Source organism: Neodiprion fabricii, chromosome 3 (genome assembly GCF_021155785.1).
Source record: "Neodiprion fabricii isolate iyNeoFabr1 chromosome 3, iyNeoFabr1.1, whole genome shotgun sequence".
NCBI classification, from domain to species: domain Eukaryota; kingdom Metazoa; phylum Arthropoda; class Insecta; order Hymenoptera; family Diprionidae; genus Neodiprion; species Neodiprion fabricii.
This window is the reverse complement of record NC_060241.1, coordinates 10694360-10711229: the sequence shown is the minus strand read 5'-3', so window position 1 is coordinate 10711229 and position 16870 is coordinate 10694360. Positions and strand designations below refer to the sequence as shown.

The 16870-nt window shown below is 42.1% G+C and overlaps 1 protein-coding gene across 1 annotated transcript in view; it reads left to right on the top strand.

The window, feature by feature from the left end:
* LOC124178536 (sodium-dependent dopamine transporter) overlaps positions 1-16870 on the top strand; it is a 420680-nt gene that overhangs the window by 362453 nt on the left and 41357 nt on the right. Inside the window, exon 8 of the mRNA XM_046561971.1 lies at positions 10811-10914. Within this exon, the coding sequence (XP_046417927.1) occupies positions 10811-10914 (104 nt within the window). The remainder of the gene's footprint in view (positions 1-10810; positions 10915-16870) is intronic.

Below are 16870 nucleotides of genomic sequence, written 5' to 3'. Positions count from 1 at the left end.
TGACCGGACTGAGGGTCATCGTGAGCTTCTTGTAAGACGGTTCCGCGTTGCTCTTCGGGTATGACTAATTTCCAATCGTTTAGGTCTTGTACTACTGTACCGATTAAAGGATCTGTGCGTCGAACGTATAGATGACCAGTCTCTATTTTCCAATCCGGGAACTTTCCGGGAGTATTTTCGACGTCGCGTTTCCGGCGGTCGTACCAGGTTAATTGATCTGGTACGATAGTGGCGGTAGCTTCATCGGCGGTAGAAAATGAATTTAAAGCAACATCAGGTTCCGGGATTCGGGAGAGTGCGTCCGGCACGTGATTCAAGGCGCCTTTACGGTATACGGTAGTGAAATCATAGCCAAGCAATTCAAGTGACCATCTAGCTAATCGACCGGTAGGATTCTTTCGTTTGTGAAGCCATTGGAGGCTGCTATGGTCGGTCACGACCGTGAAATGGTACCCTTCGATATACGGGCGGAATTTTCCGATTGCCCAGATAACGGCGAGGCATTCTAGTTCGGTAGCAGAGTACTTCCTTTCGGCATCCGATAGGGTTCTGCTCGCGTATGCGATCACGTGCTCTCCGTCTTGGTCGGTTTGAGTTAGAACGGCGCCTAGTCCGCAATTACTAGCATCAGTTTGTACAACGAAAGGAATATTAAAATCGGGGCACGATAGCGTCGGAGCGGTAGTTAATCGGTTTTTAATTTCTTCAAAAGCGAGAGATTGCGATTCAGCCCAAGTCCATAATTGGGTTTTTCGCAAAAGCCGCATCAGTGGTTCGGTTATCGAGGCCAGATTTGGAATAAACCTTCGGTACCAAGAAGCCATTCCTAAAAATCGACGTAGTTGTTTTACTGTATGTGGAACCGGATAATTTACAACGGGAGCTATCTTGTCTGGATCTATTTGTAACCCATATTCGTTAACTAGAAAGCCGAGATATTTAACTTCAGAGCAACAAAATTCACATTTATCAGGGTTGACCGTGAGGTTCGCGTGTCGGATAGTTCGTAAAACGCATCGTAACCACTCGAGATGTTCGTCAAACGTTTTTGTGGCGATGATAATATCGTCAAAATAGGCGAAAGCGTATGGGTCCATGTCTGGTCCAATTAGGCGATCTAACCGTTGGAACGTAGCCGGTGCTCCGGTTAATCCGTACGGCATTCGCGTAAAATGAAAAAGTCCTTTACCGGGAACAATGAAAGCAGTTACTTCGCGACTCGCTTGAGTTAAAGGGATTTGAAAATATGCCTGACTTAGGTCGATAGTCGAAATATACCGGGCGGATCGAAGTTTGTCCAGAATGCTGTCCATTCGCGGTAGCGGATACGCGTCCTTTTTGGATGCCTGATTTACTTGCCGGAAGTCAATGCAAAAACGGTAGGAGCCATTTGGTTTTTTAACCATTACAATCGGACTTGCCCATTCGCTATGCGAGGGTTCGATAATTCCGTTAGCGAGCATTTTATCAACCTCCTCATCGATAGCTTCTTGTATCTTCGGCGATACTCGATACGCTCGTTGCCTAATCGCGGGATGGTCACCTACGTCTATGTGGTGGGTGGCCAAATTAGTCGCACCTATTTTATCGGACGCTGGAGCTATCTCTGTTTTTAATAAATTCCGTAATTTGACGGTCTGCTCGTCGTTCAGAGCTACAATTCCGTTACATTGGGTATCGGGAGTAAATCGGGAGTGTGTTTGAAATTTATAAGTTACGGGAGAATTATACTTGAATGACCAGTTAGGTTCTGTGAAATCTACTATTATATCAAAGGTGTGAATGAAATCTAGACCTATTATGCAATCAAAGCTAAGGGAAGGTATAACGCGAACGTGAATATCGCGGGTAGTTCCTTCCAATTCTATCGGCACGATTATTTCACCCGTGACATCAGCCTTTCGGCCAGCGGCCGTTACGACTGCTCCGCTATGAGATTTTTGAATTAGAAAACCTCTCGATTCGATCAATGACGAAGTTTTTAAATTTACAAAGGTTCGTGATGAACCGCAATAAAACAAGGCCGTTACACGTAAATCGCATATTTTGAGAATCTGAAATAACAGTGGTTTCCCGTGAAGCGGGTAGACTGGACTGCAGAAGTCGGTTTGTTCAATAGGTGGGCCGGTAGTAGTATTAATAATGTCGGTAGTATTAATAATTTCGGTAGCATCAATAACTTCGGTAGTATTATCAATTTCGGTAGCATCAATAATTTCGGTAGTGTTATTAATTTCGGTAGTATTATTAATTTCGGTAGTATTATTGATTTCGGTAGCTAAAGAACAAGGTCTGACAATTTGTTCGAGCGAGGTTTTGGGCTCTATTGTGAGTCTGGGTTCCGAGGTTGCCCTTGCGCGCGGTTCCCGTGGTAGTTTTCCGCACACCGGGGACATGTGGCTCGGGTATGTCCTGTCAATCCGCACGTAAAGCAGAATTTTGTGCGCGGCGCGGTGCACTGTCTCTGATGATGACCAGGTTGCTGGCAATTGTAACACACAAATCTGGAGCTTGTGCGTGCAGTTATTTGTTCGGTAGATGGTAGAAATGGATTGGAACCGGTAGATGGAGCGGTAGAAGTTGCAGGCGAGTTAACGTTATTCGGATTTTCATTTTGACGGTAATGATTCCGGTGGCCGGTATTATTCCTAGGTGGTCGCTGGTTATAACGCGGGTCAGGTCTAGGATCCGGGGGTTTTCTATTGATGTCCGGGTTTGATCGATTTTCTCGAATAGGTGTTCCATACGCAGCATTAACATCATCGTTTGGTTCGTCCTCTAGATGTAAGTTGGCTAACGCGAATCGCGATTGACGGGAGTTAGCGCGTGCTCCGCGATATGCTAGTTCCGGTAGCAGTGAGTTTTCGGGAGTCGGTGGTACGTGATATCTGTTACTAGCCGCAAAACTCGTCTCTAATTGTCGGGCGATATCCTCTAAATCATCCAGATCTTCGAGCTCTCTTCTTCTTATCAATACTTGAAAACGCGGTAGCAGGTTTCGATAGGCATAATCCATCTCCTCGTCGTGTGAGAATCTGGGATTTAATCGATTAAAATACGAACGCATATAGGTAAGGTAATCAACGACTGGCTCGTTTTCGCCTTGCGTACGGTTACGGATCTCTTCACGCAATGTGAATTGTAAATTCGGATCGCCGAACCTATAACGCCAAGCGCGTTCAAAATCGGAGAAATCGTGCCATTAAGGTCGTTTGTTTCGAAACCAGTATAAAGCTACTCCAGAGAGGAAAAACGGGAGACTGTTAAGAATATCATTATCGCGTAAATTAAACAAAGTTCTACCCTCCTCTATTCGCGTTAAGAAAGCTTCGGAATCTTCATTACGCGTTCCTGCAAATCTTAGATTCCATTTTCGCATAGCCTCGTGTGTAGCGAGCGTATTTGGGGTGTTATTATTAAAACGCGGCGTGTTATGATGGAACGAGGGAGCTTCGCGACGCGGTGTAAAACTAGGCGGTATCGGGAGGTATTCTCGCGCAGTGTCTATATTTTGCGTTCGGTGTTCCAGAGAACCTCTAACATCGATAGCCGGAGCGCTGTTTTGGTTCGACAATGAATCATGCATATCACCGGGAGAAGTATTATTTAACGACATATGACCTTCCGTGCTTATTCTGATTTCACGCGTCGATTGTGGGCTTTGCCTCTCGTCCGTCGGTATTTGTAAAGACGAGGGGCCGGCTTCGGCACCAAGCATCGTGTTATCGGGAGTCGCAGGATCAGTCATTTCTCCGCGAGAAATTCGGTAGAATCGGATTAAACGATCTCGTAAAGTCGGTAAAGTTCCTTCTGCTGATAATGCACGCTGTCTTAGCTCGTGACGTAATTCCGCTGCAGTTAACAAATATATCCACGCGTCCTTTACAGACGGCAACGAAGGCATGTATTGTTGTTTACTATTTACAAAACTGCTTGTAACGAACACGGATGATCCTGAGTGTCAATACGCGGTCACGAACAATAAACACGGTCTCGCTCGTGAGTTGTCAACAACTATTGCGGGCGAATGAAAAAAATTGTTTGCGCCGCGCGCTGCTCTCCGCGAACAATGCGTCGGCTAGAAGTAAGACTCGCGGGGGATTATACCGTCGTTGGAATAATATCTTTAATCCGGGACGTTCCGTCCGCTAAATATTTAAATATTTGGGGTCGATTGGTCACTCAATATCAACTGTTTTTCCAGATCTTTTTGAATCTTTAGGTTAGTAACTGACTGAATAAAAGCGGGGAAAGGTTCCTTTTGTTAATGATAATTTCTCTCTTTCACTCTCTCTCTCTCTTATTCTCCCTCAAGTTTTTAATTGAATTATTAACTGAAATTTTTCTGTAGCTGGCCTTTTGTTGGCCCCACGTTGGGCGCCAATTTGTAACGTTAAGTCTTTTCTGCCCCTCGTCGAGCGCTAATTTGTAACGCTAAATGTTGTTACTTTCGGATGAGGACTTACCGTTGACACTTTGGCGCGATTCTCTACTTATCCGCAATATTAAACTACAACAAAATAATTAAGTTGGGCGCCAGACGCGTAGCGTCGATTCTCAAAGAATAATATAAATCAATAAAATTAACACAAGACCGTGCAAAAGGGATAAATAGAGAACCCGTTGTATGGCTGGCTAGGCACAGGTACGATCGCGTACATCCCGGTAGAGTGGCGGAGTTCAAGGCAGCTAGCAGTAATTCCAGAATTGAAGAAAATGACAAAAATAAAGAATAAACTCCAGTTAAAAGGAAAATGAATAAGTCAATCGATCATGTATTGTCGAAAAGGTTACATAGGTGAGACAGGCAAATGAGATGGTATCGATAGCGGTAGTTAATAAAATAAATTGTCGTTGTTCATAAAAAATTATCGGTAGAATAGCAGTAAACGGTAGCTTTAACACGAGAGACGGTAGTTAACAGAGAAAAATAGACGTAGGCCGAGAGATGCGATATAATGCAAGAGTTGACTTAAAACTACACGTCACTGGGCGACGTGATCTTACCCAAGTTGCAAATGACACTACGAAAATTATTATTCTGTTAATTAGAACGAGAGAATTTTACTGCGATCGGTAGAAAACAACGAAACGGTAGTTCGGTAGAGGTACGACAAATTTACCATAAATCATAACCAAGATGAGAGATTGACAGTTAGTAACAATTTACTGAGTTGGCAAACGATCGACTCGGTAGCCTTCGGTAGAGTTATTCATACGGTAGATTCGATAACTTATAATCATTACATAATTGAGGAATTAAATAGTGAATTCCTAAACATAACTTTTGAGAGAATACCAAAATATAAAGTTATGAGAGTGAGAGAATTTCGGAGAATTTGCCAAATAGAGAAATATACAAAAATACACCGCAATACAAAAGAATAAGTCACAGAACTTAATTTAACAAAATACAGGCAAATAAATAACAGGCAGAGATAGTATAAAATTGTCAATAATAATAAGGAAAAATGCGGTAATATCTAAAGGGTGATTCTACGCTCGCTTGTACTCCAAGGAACTCGATTTACGATACAATAGGCACAAAAATAAATAAAAATATAATAAGCAATAACGGAAATAAAATATAAAGCACACTACGATTACAAGAAGAATATGGAATAAAATATGAAGCCAATAGGGCTCAAAATACGATAGAAAGTACGGAAGCAAAATAATAGAGATTCACAAATAATTAGAAGTCATAGATACAAGAGATAATTATTTGGCAGTTACGAGGTCGCTCAGATACGAAAATAATGAATTACTGAAATCATGCAGTCACACGGAAGTCGTGGACCATGATTCACACAAAATGGCATCACACGATGCAATCAAGAAACAATAAATATAATATTAATGACCGGAATCATGCAGCCATACGGCGGCTTACAGCAACTTTAACCGTGGACCATGATTCACGCAAAATCGATAAATATTACCAGAAAGAATAGAAATTGTGAGCAACTTCGTAACAGTACAATTCAAAGGCAAAAGCCTTACCTTAACGGTCGATCTCAGGCACACAAACTGAGTCTAATTTAAATTATACTTCACAAAAGCAAAACTGATAAGGAAAGGAAAAAGGATGCAAAGAGTTTAGAAGGGTAGAACGATAGCGGTAGAATAAACGATAGGTCGGTAGCAAAAGAAGGAAAAGATGTCGGTAGCTTAAATCGGTAGTAATGGTCGGGAGAAAAATCGAAAACGAAGCTGTTCCTCAACAGGTCGAGCGTAGAATAGCAGGTCATAGTTCAGCTCGCCGATCTCGCGGTTGTCGTGAGATGATTCTTCTTCTTTGATTGGTCGCTTGACCCCCACCGCAAATAGGCCATCCCCCTGTGGCGAATATCGGTTACTGCGTGGTCGTACGTTTTCCAAAAATTACCGCTAGATGTTGTGCAATGTGCTGCTCGCGATTTCGTCGTTGACACCAACTCGTACGGTTTCATAGTCGCTCCAGTTTGCAGTCCAGGCTGCCTATCCTCGGGGACTTCTTTGACAGGGGCACGCACAGGGTGCCTCTCGTTCAAAGTTAGCGGGTGGAGAGTGACGCCTCATTGTTCACCTCCACCGGCTTTTGTACAGGCAGTAGCTAGCTGCCTGTACCTGAGGTCGTGCAGTCAGACGGTTGGCCAAACCGTGGACCACGACCCACACAATCGGTCCTCGTCGATAGGGAGGCGACTAGTTCCTCTTTGAAGAACGATGCCCCCGGCCGCCGGGAGGATTTTTATCTCCCTGTTCACCGGCAGTCGAGGCGATACGGAAGGTTCGGATGGATGCTACCCCAGGTGTATATAAAGGTGCACCAAGGTAGCCAGTGTAGTCTGGTGAGACCGTCAGTAGGCGAAGTCGTCGAGAGCTGCAAACGGTAGATAGTGGTCCCTTGTTGATCGGGATCGTAGTCGTCCAAGTACCTTGTTAGCTTGCGCCGAAGCGCGAAATAAAGAATTTACAGAAAAGAATTAGTTAAAAGTAGATATTGCCTATTTTGTATCGAGTTCGTTTGGAGTACCCTGCTGAGGACGCGTAAATTAAAAATAATAGCGGTTGTGTGCCCTTGTGACGGGCGATTCTGAAACGCCACGTTACAAACTATTTGACGAGACAGCCATCTTGTTGGAGCATACTTCAAAACTTTGGAAGGATGATCGTCGAAAGTAAGCTGAAAGTCACGAAACAGGGCTAATCTTTTAGGGCTTCCATTGATGAAGGTAGGAATCCCTGCAATGAAACGATGGATATTTAGTGGAATAGCAGAACATGCATCTTTACAGATTGGAGATAAAGAATGGCATATACACGGCAGCGTCAAGATGTTCGGAAGACTTCGGACCATACGAGTCATGAAAGAGTTATTCTCTCCAACCATCACTGATGCATTGTCACATGCAAAGCTGATGATTTGGTCCATGGGAATTGTATTTTCTGCTAATGCATCTGTGAACTCTTTGAACAGAGCCTGCGCAGAACAATCAGCTGCGTTGATGTGAATCAACTGCAGTAATTCAGTCTTTATCAGCAAAGTTTTTAGGTCGATGTAACGAACCATCAATGTCATCCACTTGTCACCTGTAATGTCAGAAGTCTCGTCAACATATGTAGAAAACTTTGCTTTTTGCAAATTTTCGACAATACGTTGTGATTCGTGGACACTGACAACTTTGTTGATGATTTCGGTTGTTTTGGTTTTGCCCATTTTCATAACCTGCAAGACAGCAGGTTCTCTACCAATGAACTTAAGCAACTTTAAAATTTCAGGTGCCATCGCTAAAGGTATATTATTTTCAGCGATGAATGACGCATACCGTATTTCAGCTTCTTGTACTCGTTCAGAAAAGGTCAGTTCAGGTGAAGATGAACCAACCTCTTCTCGAGAGCAACTTGAAGAAGGATTAACTACTGGAGGAATCACGCTAGCAGATACTGCATCATCAAAACCCTTCAAACGCATATTCTTTTTATGCGGATCACATAGGGAATGTTTTTTTATTTCTGAAACTCCACAAGTCAAAGTTTTATCACACGCAACACAAATATATTTTTTTGAATCAAACGAACATTCTTTAACCCATCTCTTCCAACAAGGATAATTGTCGTACCATTTATGATTAAAGCTTTTGGGGCTTCTCACTTTTTTAGCTGGGGGCTCATCTGGCACACTCATGATAAAATGAAGATTAAAAGCACAGACGCAATGATACTTTCAAAAAGTTCAGAAAATTGTCGAGGAAAGATATAAATTCAATATTATTATATTTAATTTAATGAGTATAATAATTAACAATTTAATAAGTATAATAATTAATTTAATTGGCAAAAAGATAAATTTTAAATAAAGGATTTTCCCCGCGCTCCTGGTTTAAAATTTGGCATTCGGCTTCGCTCGCTTTCGTGGAATTCGCACGTACACACAGCTGTCGTTGTGTGTGTGCGCTCTCTTCATTGCTTGGTAGGGGAACATTTCCCCTCGATTTGTCAGCTGACTCGGCATCGTTCGGCTTCCGTCGCCATCCCGACACACCGACGTACACCGCTGACGTTGTGTGAAATCATGCGCGGGATCTGTGGAAGGGGTACTTTTTACCCGCTTTCTGGCAGCACTGGACGGGAGATCTATTTGATGCAACACCCACGGAGCTGGAGGGTTGCAGGCTGTTGTGCTTCGGTGTGGGCTGGCTGGTGCCAGGGAAACAGGGTCCGTCATGCAGGAGGGTCTGCGGTCAGGTCTGGAGTGTAGCGTTGCGTAGCGTAGCGTCGTAGCGTAGCGTATCAGTTTAGGGCGGTCAATTCTGGCGAACCCGAAGTGTCCTGCCGATCGGTCCGATCGGTCGTCTCTTATCGCAGCCTCGGTTGGTCTTCAGCAGCGGGAGACCATGTTGGCTGATTACGCAACGCGCTCGGCTGCGTGGGTGGCGTAAGCGGCGCGCGTGACGTAATACTTTATTCTGGGTCGCGCTACTAAACAGTGTGAAATGCTTGTTGCGGCGCGTGGGTTGTAAGGCGCGCGACCAACTAGTTGCGTTCACAATGTTGTTGTGAACACCTTGGTTTTACCAATGTTAAACCCTAAGTTATTCAGCTGAGGGTATTTATAGAGCAATTTTATTATCTTCTCAATATAAATCTAAGGGTCTGCCAAAATTATTATATCGCCTGCATAGCATAAGCTAGCAGTAATATATAGGGCAGTCCATACCATTTCGACCTGGATCAAACCCTTAACCTCTCGGATGGGACCAGCGATTTTTAATATAATTGTTTTCACTTTGAAAGGCACCTGATTTTTTTTAGATTTTTTCGACACGATTTGTACTTTCTACGATTTTTTAAAACGATTTTATTGACCGACACAATTCAAAAATCTGAAAAAAATCTGAAAAATCGTATATCAGATATCAAAATTTTTAAGCTCAGAGTCGGATTGGGGAATTTTTTCTTCTCACTGTTTTCAAACTTATTCCGAACAAAAAGTTGGAAAAATTAAAAGAGGGAGTCGTTATACTAGGGATAGTTATTGAAACATTCGCACATGTCACACCAGATTTCAAAAAAATTATCGGAATCATTTTCTGTTTGCAATTTTTTTGATTGGTAAAATAAAAAAGAAAATGAATCCCTTGAGAAAAATCAGAAGAAAAAGAGCTTATTCCTCTCTTTGACGTTATTCAGATAACTTGGTACGTAATGAATGATGGTTTGTAACTAAATTGCAGTTCTGAAGAGGACCCCTTTTACAGGGCCGAAACGTAAACATTTTGTTTTGACATTTGATTTGTGACTTCGGTTACCCATTTATCTCCGCCCTTGCCCTGCACAAACCGAAACCAGCTTCTTACATATCTTATTTAGTTATATATAATTATTGTTATTATTATTACTATTATTAATATACTCGTTTCGTTATTCGATGATTAAATTTATTCATCTCAAATTCGGATAGCATCGAGACAATTGACAGCTTCGATTAAGCAAATAACATTGGATGGCAGTGTTCATTCCGTATCCGGGATCGTTATTTGGGAATCCCGAGTCTGGTATACAATCATGGCTTTAAACCTCGTCTGTGGGTCAGTTAATACTTGCAATACGTGATTCAGACATGACAGACACGGAATTCCGATTTCTCTGTTTTGTGGAGAAAGGCGTCTCTGGTAATAACCTGAGTCCATGAACCAGTGTTAGGAAGTAACTTCGGTAACTTGTTACTCAAGTTTACGAGAACGTGGCTCTGGTGAAAGCTCGAGTTCGTGAAACGATTCAGCATAGCTAAAAAGGAAGTTTCGTGTTAGCGAACCCAACCTTACTTCTTTCTCAAACTAAAAAAGTTCCGTTTTTTATCGTGATCAATTGAATTTTCCATCGATTTAGGAAAAAAATAACTCACCATGATACGGATTCACGGGCAATTGCTCTCCGGAAATCTGCACATGTTACGAAGCGGTCGCATGAAATTGTTTTTTGATGCTTACCTCGCGAGTGGTTGGCCATGGAACCTTGCGCCTGCTGTAGCATAAAGTTGTATTTTCGCCCACTTGCAACTATTCATGCACTTTTCACCAACTTCAAACGCACGAAATGGCGGTTGTACAAGGGGGTTCGGATGAAAGGAAATTATTTTATTCAATTGAAAATTTACCTTCTGAAAATTAATTAGTTTTACTGTAATAGTTTATCAATATCAAGAAACGTCTTTTCTTTAGCATTTTAAAGCGAAATGTCTGACGGATTTCATGTTTCGAAAATTGTCACTATTCTATACAACTTCAAAAGACACCTCATTACGTACCCATTTATGTTCCAACAGGTCTGGGTGGACGCAGCGACTCAAGTATTCTTCTCACTTGGTCCGGGCTTTGGAGTCTTACTGGCGTACGCTAGTTACAACAAATACCACAACAACGTTTATAAGTAAGCTCATCTTGCCTACATATTATATTTTTCTCTTTTCTATAGTGTTTGCAAATCTCTATAAGCTGTATGCCACGGCCTAGTACTTCTGCGGATAACTGGATTTGCGAAGTTTAAGTGGATTTATTTCTTATTATATTAAATATGTGTTAGTATTTCAGAGAATTTTTTTTTCTCCTATGTAGGTTAAAAAGTTTCATTTAGGTGTGAAAAAATGCCTGTTACAATTTGAGCTCGTAATATTGACATTAAGAGGTTGCTCATCGCACTTTTTATTTTCCATAGGAATAATTCGTGAAAAATGGTCCTTGCTCCTTCTGTTTTTATAGCCAGCTAACGATGCGCCGCACAGGAAATTCACAAACAAATCTCTTCAGGGAGTTGAACGCTCTATAAGGAAGGTCTTTTACTAACTTATCATTTGCTAATAAATTCACTCGTTCGAAACTTTCTGAAAGAATAGATTTAGCATAAAATAATAGGTGATCTCTGTCGTAGAGCATCCAATTACCTACAAAAACATACTTGTGAATTTCCTCTACGACTCACCGTTAGCCAGTTATACAAATAAGATAGATGAAAAACCATTTTTCCCATGTTATTCTTATGGAAAATGAAATATTATAAATGTACAGCACAAATGTTAACAGGCGTATTTTTATACATAAATGAAACTTTTCAACCGATTTTTGTGAAAGAAATTTTTTCTTTTCTTGAAACCCTAATATACATTGTAACCAATTTTGAATGAGGTTAAGTTGAGGGTAAAAAGATAGAAACGATATAATTGGTTACCCTACGGCGCAGTCACTAACCTGAATAATTAGATAGAGAGAGAGGTAATAAGAGAGAAAGATACGATTGTTGGGCGCCAGACGCACATGCGTCAAAAATAGATAATTAGAGAAAAAGATGAAGGTAAAGGTAAAGGTAATAGATAAAGGTGAGATCAGGTTCTACGACGGTTTTGCACAGTTTGCTCAGATAGTGAAGATAATGGCAGAGGGGCGGGGTCGAATCCAATAGATAAAATAAGAAACAGGTGAAGCAGGAATAGTATCAAATATATTAAGTAAGAAGCGATAAGTTTAATGACAAGCAAGTAGCTGAAGAGATTGAGATACAATTACGATAAATGCGATAATCAACAATATTTACAGCCAGAGAAAAGCTAAGCGAGAGATTTAACAAATAACGGAACGTTTTCCGAATAGGCGGGAAATATGCGCAAGCTCGCGATACTATGATTCGAGGTAATAACTAATACGGTTCTATAATGTGTATGCAGAACGGAAAAGATATACTGTACTTAAATTAAGCATTAAGCAAATAAACCATAAAATATGAGAAGCGATTATAAACACATGCGAAATACAACGATTGTAATAGTTATCACATTACCAGAATGATCAGAAATAGGCAGACAGGGAATTATGAATCACATGGTAAATTCAAGCAACAGGTCAAGTAGAAAATTATCATAAAATATAGGTACTAACAGATAATACGTAGTCTCTAGTTTGTGGCAAGTGCGAGAGAAAGAGAGATAATATTCGGTACGATAAAAGGTAATTCACGATAAGGCAAACAATATTCAAGATAATTAATATGCAACGTACGGTAAACCAAAGAGACTGCGGACAGCTGCGATCAGCGATATTAACGAAGAAAATAATGAAAAACATGTTATGCGATACGGCACAATACTCCAATGTCAAATGAACGACGAGCGGGACCGCGCAGCGATGTAAGATCGCTCTCGCGGTACACTCACTAAGATACGATAATCAACGGTAATAGGTAAAGAGACAGATATGAACTAATCAGAGAAAATATAACGAAATAGCAATGCTCAATAGCTGAGATAAAATTTGATCCCTTAACGGAACGCGCTGCTAGACAGCGATATTAGACATTCAAATATTCCAGAAGAGAAAGATAATAAAATAAAGCAATAGTCACTACAATCCGTAAGTAATAGTCAACCAGTCGCGAAGCTACTTGCAATAAGACAGAGAAAGGGACAAGATAAGAGGTAAGAGAGAATAAGGTACGAGCCCAGGTGGCTCAAGCAGACCAACTGCAAGATAAAGAGAGAAAGAGATAAAGGCAAAGGTACGATATATTGCAAGTAATCTCGTGGCTTCACAAAATAGAAAAGGAACCTCACTTACGTAGAAGAAGATATAGCAGGTACTAGCGAATGCGGTACAATAGCAAGTACTAATTCGTTAGATAGCGGTAATGGCACTGAAGATTACAATAGCACGTCTTGGTTAGTCAAAAACTGAACGTAGAGTGACGAGATGAGCGATGATCCTGATTTTCGTTGAGCTGCTGTCACGTGATTCTTCCTCAAATTTGCGGTATTCTAATTGGACCAGCAGGTCGCGTAGGTCTGGTCTACGGGTAGGCGACGATTATCCCTCGCCGCTTGTTTTTCTTCTCCCTCGACGACAGGTATCGATGTATCGGGACGTCGGGAGGTGGTCAGAGATGTTTTCCTTCAGCTGTGCGGTATCGTTGGTGAGAGGGGAGGTCGTACTGCTCATGTGTTGCGATATTGAGGTGTGCGGCAATATTACGTCACCGGTCCTTTGGACTTGCGACCGACTGTAACTCACTCCTAGCTTTACTGGTACTCCCCGTTGTAGCTGTTTCGTCGGCGCTGCATCCCGGCCCTCGCTTATTGAAGCCCTCATGCCGGAACGATCTGGTGGTGATGGCCCTCAACCCGGATCCCCACACATGATCCACCAGATCCACGTGGTCAGCATATCATTAGCCTATTCCACGCCGCAGTCCTTCGATAGGACGGTTCGTGAAGAGAAAACCGTCCTCTATTGGATAGTCAACGACTTAGTAGATGTTAGGGTCGGTTCAGCTCCAGGCTGATAAGTATCGTCGACGGGAGGCTTTGTTGTGTTTTTGACGCACAGCCCTGTACGCCGCCTAACGATGCATCCGAGCGGTAGAAGCATTCGTTCGTGTTTCGGCTCCTGGCCGATAAGTCTTAAATAGTTGGAGGTACTGTTTGTGCATCACGCACGACCCTGTTCGACAACTAGATAGGCATCCATCGGGAGTGGTTTCAGCGGTATTCGTTCGTCTGTAGTCGGTGGTGGTCGATGTTGAGCTGGTACGTGACCTCTGTCAGGCAGTGTCCTGGTATCTTGACGCGAAAGCCTCGCAGATGATTCTCGTAGAGCATTACAGAATTAGAAAATAGCATACAATTAGCTTAGTAAAGAGAATTCAACTTAAAGATAATTAGTCGTTCATTTTTGGAGTATTGTCCTCACACGTGCTTTCGTTATTTTTAGCGATATCTGCACCTAGGGGAATGCGATAATTAAACAAAGTGACGGAGTACGAAATACCACGTCACAGTAGGTATAGGGATGTATATGTATAAACGGTTGAGTGTTGAATCCCTGATTCCTAGATGAATGTAGATACAGAAGGTGAAGGGTCACGTCTGCATAGGTGTTGCGGTATAATATATGTAGGGTGAAGGGTTAAATCATCACACATATATGGTATACGTAATGTAAAGGGGTGCATCCTCATACCTATAAGCGCATATACGTAGAGTGAAGGGTTAAGTTCTCACAGGTATAATGGTATTGTAACGTTCTATGACGCTATAATTTCTTCCTTCGTAACAGTTTACATATATGGGGGATAAAAGGTTGAATCGTCATAGCCATATAGGCATCAACGTTGCAAAGGTCGAAAATCGAAGATCGAAAGTTGAAGTTAAAAGACCAAAGGGTGCATGATTAAATAGGGGAAGGGCGGACGACGGATGGAATGGCTGTGGTAGGGATGGGTGGGAGGGAGGGTGAAGGGAATTTGTTAAGGTGTGAGGACATATATTATAACGTAACCGGCGATGCCACTCACACCACACGCAGCCAAGTGTTTGGCAGCGCTCGTTGACATGCCGATTCACAATGATACAGTGAGCATCACTGCTTAATAAAATGCACTAGCCGCCTGAGCTCCGCTGTGCATAATCACCCACGAGCCCGCATACAGAGTGTGGTGCTGTCGGGAGGTTAGTTACTGTATGACGCCAGAGAATATGGTTTACAAGTTGTTTATTGCCAGAAAAATCGGGTTACACAGTTCGGATGGCGTAGTAGAAAATGCGGAAGGCAGGGAAAATAAGCGAAACGAGTTGATAGATACGTATGTGCCAAGAGCGTGGCGAAGACTGGGTAGAGATGAAGAAAAAGTGCAGGCTCGCCCCCGAGTCGAGGCCAAGGGTCGCGTCGCGCCATAAATGCCACATGTAGGGAAATTTTCGGCGCGGTCAAACCCTTAGCCCTCGGCTAGCGAGGCGAGGCCTGGACACTCGAAGGTTAGTTGTAAAGAACTATTGAACAAGATACACATAGAGAAACGGAAATATTTTAATGGTTTTTCGCCGGCTTGCCGGTGGCGGGTGTCCGCCACACAGAGACAGCCAAATCTACGTACACTGACATAAGCTGGGACAACGACGGGACTAGTGATCGCCTTCACCGACAGACGCTTTAGTATCGCTACTGCTCTCATTTGCACTGTGGAACAGCAAAGGATCTATCTAGGCGCTCGTTTCAGCATCAAGTTAGTAGACTTGTGGTACACACCCGGTTGACTCATACTGTGGAACTATGACCACCGTGGACTATACCCGGTTACTCTTTCCAAAATCCAAGAGCGGAATATAGATATATATATAATATCTACCTAACCGGGTCATATTGTGGCGAAGTAATTTAAATCGATATAGAAAAAGGTAGCATCTGATCACCTAGTACCAAATTGGCTAGAGACATCATAAAATACATCACTTATTATTCTCTAATTATAATTTTATATCATACAGCAGGAGGACCGATGAATTTTTTTAGTTTCACATTGCACATTTTTTTGCACATTTTTAGTTTCTGTAATAGAGTAAGATAGAATATGATAATAGCCAGCGTAACATTATTTAAATCTTAAGGTATTGCTGTCGAAGCCAGTATTTCATTGAATACCATTGATAAAGAGTTTTTTTAATTGATGTTCAACTTTAATTCAAGCTTTATTTAAGGAACAAACCTCTGCATTCATTTTCACAGTTAGTGAAGTGAAATAGAGAGCTGGGTAAAGAGTTGGGTAGAGAGCCTTTACGGGTGGACACACAGGACTACAGTGAAGGGTAACACTAGATCTGACAGCCTAAAGTAATAACGGTGAATAAAACTCAGAACGACGTTTTAAATTTTATTCCGATGAGTAAGGAATATATTCATAAAAAGATTAGATAAAAGGTAAAACGCTCACGCGCCGCACCTCAAAACGCAGGGAAGTGTAAAATCCGCAACTGCAAGACCCAGGGACTCTACAATTCAACAATTCCTTATGTAACGAGTATTTGGAGTTCTTTAAATATCAAAATTCAACACTTTATTTATTGCAGCGAAGACAAATACACTCACAGGTGTATCAGCTGACAGTGCGTTCTGCAATGCCATCTGGGCAAACGTTACAATATATGTGGGTTCGAGGTTAAATCTGTCAAGATCCGAGGGCATATACCGGGACAATCTTTAGAAACTATACAGTCAATGCGCATGCGCGAGTTTTATAGGCTGTTCGGGCAGGCTGGCCACTCCGAGTTTCAGCTGTCAAACTCTGTTTCTGGCGGCGATGTAGTTCATACGAATTTTTGAGGGTAGAAAATCTCAAACAGTCGAGGTAGTGACTCGGAAAGTTGATTCTTCAAAGAACAGTCAAAACTTGATGCTAATTGTAGGGAACGGGACAAGGGCCAACGAAAGGGTTACCAGTAAATACTTTGCTTGATCCATTATTTGAATAATCATGTGACATGAGAGGGAGAGCACAGTTTTCGATGCGCCTCGTTGGACTGGCTCTTAAGAACGGCCTTTTTGTGCTTACAAGAGCTGTCCGTATACCA